The sequence below is a fragment of the Nannospalax galili genome, unplaced genomic scaffold, assembly GCF_000622305.1.
Source record: "Nannospalax galili isolate Female #2095 unplaced genomic scaffold, S.galili_v1.0 scaffold2294, whole genome shotgun sequence".
Lineage (NCBI taxonomy): Eukaryota > Metazoa > Chordata > Mammalia > Rodentia > Spalacidae > Nannospalax > Nannospalax galili.
Window position 1 is genome coordinate 14674 of NW_008334953.1, and position 6842 is coordinate 21515.

Consider the following 6842-nt stretch of genomic DNA (forward strand, 5'->3'; position numbering starts at 1 on the left):
CAGGACAGCTGGGGCTTCAGGAGCCCCTGTCTCAAAAAAACAAAACAAAACAAAACAAAATTTTAAATCAAGTCCATTGTCTTTTTTATTTCCATCAGCACATCTATTTGGTTTTTTTTTTTTAGTATTTTTATCTCTTTACTAAATTATATTTTCATGCTTTAGATTGACTTACTTATTTCATTCATCTCCTTGTCTTCTCTTGGAAAATATTGGATCCTTTGTGACTTGATTTATCATATTTACAAACACTCCTTTGGATTCTTATGTGGAATTTCATCCAAGTCACTTTGGATTTATTTCATGTTTTATTGATTCTTCAAGAATTTCATTCAAAATATTTTAATTATCTTCAAACCACCTTCCTCATCTCCACCTCACCCTCCCAGTCCTTCAACTCTATGTCCTCTCATTATTTGTATTTATTATTGTTTTTCTTGATTTTTTTTGAGAATTTCATACAAAATGTCTTGATCCTATTTAGAACACCCTCCCGTATATGCACCCCTTATTGCATCCCAAATGGATTTTACAAATTCTGTCCTATATATTAAAGACTATTTTGCCAAGTTTGTACCACCAAATGTCACTTGGTGTGTCCATCCACTGGAACCTGGTCAACATATCTAGTGTCACTACCTCAAAAATATTTTTATTTTTTATTTTTATTTTATGTTTATGAGTGTATTGCATGCATGTGTGTAAGTGCAGCCGTGTTGTGCAATGCCTGTGGAGGTCAGGAGAGGGAATTTGATTTCCCTGGAACTGGAGTTATGGACAGTTGTTTGCTGCCCTGTGGGTGCTGGAAATAGAACCTGGAACCTCTGCAAAAACAGGCAGTGTTTTTAACTGCTGAGCCATTTCTCGAACCCCTAGTGCCACTACCTTAAAGAACACCAACTTTCCCTGTCCCAGTAGTCATATGTAGCAAATAGTTCCTCAGCTAAATTTGGAGTTTCTTATCCATTTCTTCACTTCACAGCCAAGTTTTTGTCCAGTTTGAACCTGGATACATCTTGTGCATGCTATCACCATTGCTGTAATTTCATATGAGCAACTTCCCACTCCCTGGAAAACTCTGATTCCTTGTAATCATCAGCAACCCATGACTCTTACAGGCTTTATGCCACCTTTTCCATAATGATTCCTGAACTTTGGGTATCAGATGTTTGACATAGGTGTCTTACCCAGGAAAAGCTCTCTACAGTCTCTTATTCTCTGCATTGTGGGTATAGGCAGTTGTGCCTATCTGGGGTAATCATCAAGTTGTGTAGGAAACTTCACTGGCAAAAGTTGGATGCATTAGTATTTTTTTCTGGCCTGTTCCACTCTGCTCTGTAAGCCTTAGGCATAGGGGTTGAATTGTAGATGTGTCATTTACAGCTTGACACCTCCTAGGCACTTGTTCTCTGCCTTTGACCAGTTGGGGTTCTCTGTAATATTATTCATTTGCTGCAAAAAGAAGTTTTTTGATGAGTGGTGAGAGGTACACTTGTCTATAAATATAAGGATATAAATTTAGAATACAGTAAGAAATTATGTTGGTGGAGGGATATGACAAAGGCACTTTTTTTTTGGATTTATGGCCTCTCCAGCCATATGTATTTGGATATGTTTATAGTATCACACAGGAGTTCTCTCCCATTGAGCAAGGTTTATTCCCATTTACACACCTGTTGATTACCCCCAAGATAAATATGCCACTACTTCACCAATACGTAGTATGCTGTGTCAGTCATTGTGTTTGTTAAGTTTTACAGCTGTGTGGGACCACTGACTGGTTTTCTTCCTTTGCATCTTGCATAGTATCCCGTGATACTATGAAAGACAGTCTTTAGGGATGAGGCTTCCAGGTCAGTTCCAGCTCAATTGTACCAAGTCCTTTGTTGAAGTATGGCCTTACCTCCAACGTCTGGGAGGCACTCAAAAGCTGTGGAAATAGCCTGTGTTATTTTGGGAGTCTCGGACCAACCACTTGAAGGGAGGTTTTATTTTCCCTGCCTGGTGCTGTCTTTAGTTACATAGCATTCAGCTGTACACATGGACTCCTATATATTTTGTGTGTGTATTTTTGAGGAGGCTTTTGACATAATACAGTTCTTTATGGTTTTCCTCACCTCTTAAGTATTATTTATCTCTCTTCATTCTCCACATCCATCCTCTCTCCCTAATTAAAGTATTTAATTTTCATATTTCCCCCTTGGTAGCATCTGTCTCCTACCATCCTCCTCTTCTGAGCTTCTTCTTCCTCTTTACCCCACAGTTTCTTTCCATTTTCTGGAATCCTGTGCTTACATCAGGAAATATAGCTCAATCTAAGTATTTGGAGTTAAAATTCACAAACAAGAGAGAACATACTTTTCTTATTTTTCTGAGTCTGTGTTACTTCACTTAGTATAGTGACTTTTTAGTTCATCCATTTACCTGCAGATTTTATGATTTCATATTTCTTTACTGCTTAATAGAAGTCCACGTGTAAAGGCACCACATTATCATTATCCATTAATCAACTGAGGGACATTTAACTTCTAGCTATTGTAAAAACAGCACCAACAAACGGTTGTGCAAGGATCTCTACAGTAGGATATGGGCCAAAGAGTGAGAAAACTGGATCATATGATATATTCATTTTTAGTTTTTAAGCGTTCTCACTCATTTCTTCAATGGTTGCACCAGTTTACAGCCCCACCAGCAATGGATGAGAGTCTGTATGCTTTGAATCCTTACCAGCATTTGGGTGTCATTTCTTCTCATTATTTTTAGCCATTCTGATTGGGCTAAGATGAAATCTTAAAAAGTTTTGATTTGCATTTCTTTAACTACTAAGGAGATTGAGCACTTTTTTTTAACTTTTACAAAAACTTTATTGAGAATTTCATACATGTGCATAAGTTGTTTTGATCAAATCCATACCCACTCCCCCCCCAACACCTCCCATATCTCCCCATCACTTTTTCTTTTATTTTCTTTGGTTTTTTTTCACTTCTTTCATTTATTTTTATGGTGCTTTTGGCTGCTCCAACATTCCTCCCTCTGAAGAGGTAACACTAATATCTTTTAAGGATTAGATACAAACTCCAAAATAGTTTTGGAACAGAGTATGTTGCTAAGAGGCCCAAGGACATTTTGACTTTTAGTCAAGAAACTGGCTACTTTTCTTTGGGACAAAACAGGGCTAATTTCAAATTTTCATATCAGAGTCCATTGGATTTCTTGACGATAGCATCCAAAAGCATCCCTCCATTGGGTTCCTTTTCCTTTTTTTTTTTTTTTTTTTTTTTTTTTGAGACAGGGTCTCCCTGTAGCCCCAGCTGTCCTGGAACTCACTATGTAGACCAGGCTAACTTTCATCTCATTCACAGAACATGGCAGTTAGGGAAATGGGCTTTGAAACTATGCTTCCTAACAATTGATATTTCTTCTTTTGAGAGCTCTGTTCAGATCCATAGCACATTTTTTTAATTGGGTCATTTTCTTGATTCTTTTTTTTTAAGTTCTCTGTATATTCTGGATATAACCTTCTGTCAGATGTATACCTGGTAAATATTTTCTCCCACTCTGTGAGCTTCCTCTTCACTTGGTTGTTTGTTTCTTTTCCTGTACAGAAACTTCTTAGTTTAATGGGGCCTTATTTATTAATTGTTGACCTTAATTCCTTAGATACTGATGTCTTCTTTAGAAAGTCTTTTCCTGCACCTACATCTTTTAGGGTACTGCCACTATTTTCTTCTAATAATTTTGACATTTCACAGTTTGCATTGAGGTATTTGATGAATTTGAAGTTGACTTTTGTGTAGGCTGATCAGTGCGGGTCTTACTTCATTCTTCTACACACGCAGATGCAATTTTGCCAGCACTATTTGTTGGAAATGCTGTCTTTCTTACAGTGTATGTTTTTTGGCACCTTTGTCAATTAATAGGTGGCTGAAATTGTGTACACTTATTTTTCAGTCTTCTATTATTTACCATTGATCAACATGTCTGTTTGTGTGACAGTATCATGCAGTTTTTATGACATAGCTGCTTAATATTGTTTGACATCTGGTATGGTAATGTCCCCAGCATTGCTCTTTCTTTGCACTCAGGATTGCTTTGGGCAACTGGATTCTTTTATAATTCCATATTAATTTTAGATTTCTTTTCTGTTTCTGTGAAGAGTGTCATGGGGATTTTGATTGGGATTGCATTGATCCACACCTAGCTTTTGGTAAGATGGTCATCCTCATGCTATTAATTCCATGAACAATGGAATGAGTGTATTACATGCATGTGTGTAAGTGCACTCGTGTCATGCAATGCCTGTGGAAGTCAACCTATGAGAGAGACCTGTAGGGACTGGAATGAGAGGGTTCTCCACAGAATTTTAAACTGGATCTTTTGTCTCTTTTATTTCTGTGTTCTTGGATTTTCCTCAATCTCTTTCTTCAGAGATTTACAGTTTTCACTGGAGAAATCTTTACTGTTTTCGGTTAGTTTTTTCTTAGAGATTTTTGTGGCCATTGTCATTGTGTTTCCATGAACATTTCCTCTTATTGGTTGCTATTCATATGTAGAAAAGCTACTCATTTTTAAAACATTTTTTGTATCCTGCCACTTTGCTGAAAATGTGATCATTTCCATAAGTTTTCTGGTGGAATTTTTGGGATCTCTTATGTATAATATCATATCATCTGCCACTGGTGATAATCTTACTTCTTATTTTTCAATTAATACCCTTTTAATTTCCTTTTCTTATTTTATTGATCAAGCAGTATATTGAAAAGGAGGGGGAACAGCCTTATCTGATTACTGATTTTAATGGATATGCTTTAATTTTTTCTCCATTTAGAATGATGTTGCCACTGGGTTTATTGATTATAGCCTTAATTATATTGAGGTATGTTTCACTCAGTCCAATTCCATCTAGGACTTTTTCAAGGAATTCATGCTGGATTTCGTCAAAGGCCTTTTCTGCAATTGTTGAGATGATCATGTGACTATAAGTCCATTTATATGATTTATTATGCTTATTGACTTACATATATTGAACCAGCTCTGCATCTCTGTAATAAAGACAACTTGATGTTGATGTATGATCTGTTTGATATGAGTGTATCTGTATGCTATTTGTGAGCATTTTGTTAAGAATTTTTGCATCTATGCTTATTAGGGATATGGGCCTATAGTGTTTCTCTCTCTCTCTCTATTCCTCCCTCTCTGGTTTTGGTATTAGAATAATATTGGCTTCATAGAAGGAGTTTGAAAATTTCTTGTTTTTATTTTTATTAATTCAAATATTATTCATTGTAGATCTTTTTTGAAGTTCTGGTAAAATTCTGTTGTGAATCCACATGGACCTGGGATTTTTGCTTGTGAATACTAGGATAATCTACCAATTTAAAATACATTACCTTGCTCACATATGCAAAGTGTCTTTGCAATATAAAGAAAACCAGCTCAAGCAGGTTTTGAGATAATTGAAGGTGACTCAGGATTATGAACTTGTAAACCCTTTCCTAGAAGTTTAAGTCAATTATTTATCTAAACTAAAACATTGAACTTCTTACATAACACAATGAATATAATTGGAAATATGGACACAGGTAAGTATGCCAAAGATTTCATGGAGTCGTTCTACATAGTATGACTGCTTTCCCCCCTATAAAACACATAATGATCTGGTTTCCCTAAGAAGTTCCAAAAAGCAGCTTTGATTTCATTATTCCTCAGGCTGTATATTATAGGATTCATAGATGGAGGCATCACAGAATAGAAAACAGACACCAAAAAGTCCAAAAGCTGTGGGGAATCAGGAACTGGCTTCACATAGGCAGTGACACCTGTGACTAAAAATGTGGTGAGAACTATGAGATGGGGCATGCAGGTAGAGAAGACTTTTGACCTCCCTTGGGACAAGGGCATTCTCAGAACTATGTTGAAAATGTAAACATATGAAAACCCTATGGACACTAAGCAGAAAAACCCATACATGAGCCCTAAGATGAGACTAAAGACAACGGTGACATGCATCTTTGAGCAAGAAATCTTCAGTAGAGAGGGGACATCACAGAAGAACTGTGGCACTTTTCTGGACACACAAAAAGATAAAGAGAAAGTGCCATATGAATATAGGAACCCAAAGAGACTCCCAAATAGCCAAGAGGCAGCTACCATCTGCACACAGACTGCCCTGTTCATGATTCCATCATAGTGTAGTGGGTGACAGATGGCCACATAGCGGTCATAGGACATGACTGTGAGGAGGAAAAGCTCAGATGCGGCAAAGAAAACCACGAACAAGACCTGGCACACACATCCTGGGAAAGAGATAGTGCTCCTGTGAGACAAAGAGCTGAGAATGAGCTTTGGGACTGTGACTGAAATGAAGCACACATCGAGGAAAGACAAGTTCTTCAGGAAGAAGTACATGGCGGTGTGAAGACACTTTTCCACAGTGAGAATCAGAATGATGAGAAGATTCCCCATGAGGGATACCAAGTAAATCAGCAGAAACAGAAAGCCCTGGAGTACCTGGAGCTGCTTCCTGTCAGAGAATTCCATGAGGTAGAAGTCTGTGTCCACTGTGTGGTTGGTCATGTTATCGGCTGTTCACCTACTGAGAGACAAAGGAAGGAAAAGACACATGTGGAGCTCATACTGAGCCTTCCTCTTAGTAATAATGCCTTTTATTTCTGTAAGATGAAAACTACTACATTATTCCTAAAAACCATGAACATTTTACTCTCCTAAATACATCTATGTTCTTCACATTGTTCTCAATATGTCTCTTTCAATATGTATTACCATCCTAGTAACAGGGTAGGGGACTTAGAGAGAAAATTTCAAACAATTTTAGTGGACTT

General features: G+C 37.2%; 1 protein-coding gene across 1 annotated transcript; it reads right to left on the reverse strand.

Annotated features, from left to right (window-relative positions):
- Positions 1-5613: 5613 nt before the first annotated feature.
- On the reverse strand, positions 5614-6576 carry LOC103731310 (olfactory receptor 14A16-like). Its single transcript, XM_008829681.1, has one exon. It carries the CDS (start codon positions 6574-6576, stop codon positions 5614-5616), a length of 963 nt encoding a protein of 320 aa, XP_008827903.1.
- Positions 6577-6842: the final 266 nt, after the last annotated feature.

Excerpts from the sequence above, each read along its gene's own strand:
- LOC103731310 (XM_008829681.1), bottom strand. The coding sequence starts at position 6,576 with ATGACCAACCACACAGTGGACACAGACTTCTACCTCATGGAATTCTCT.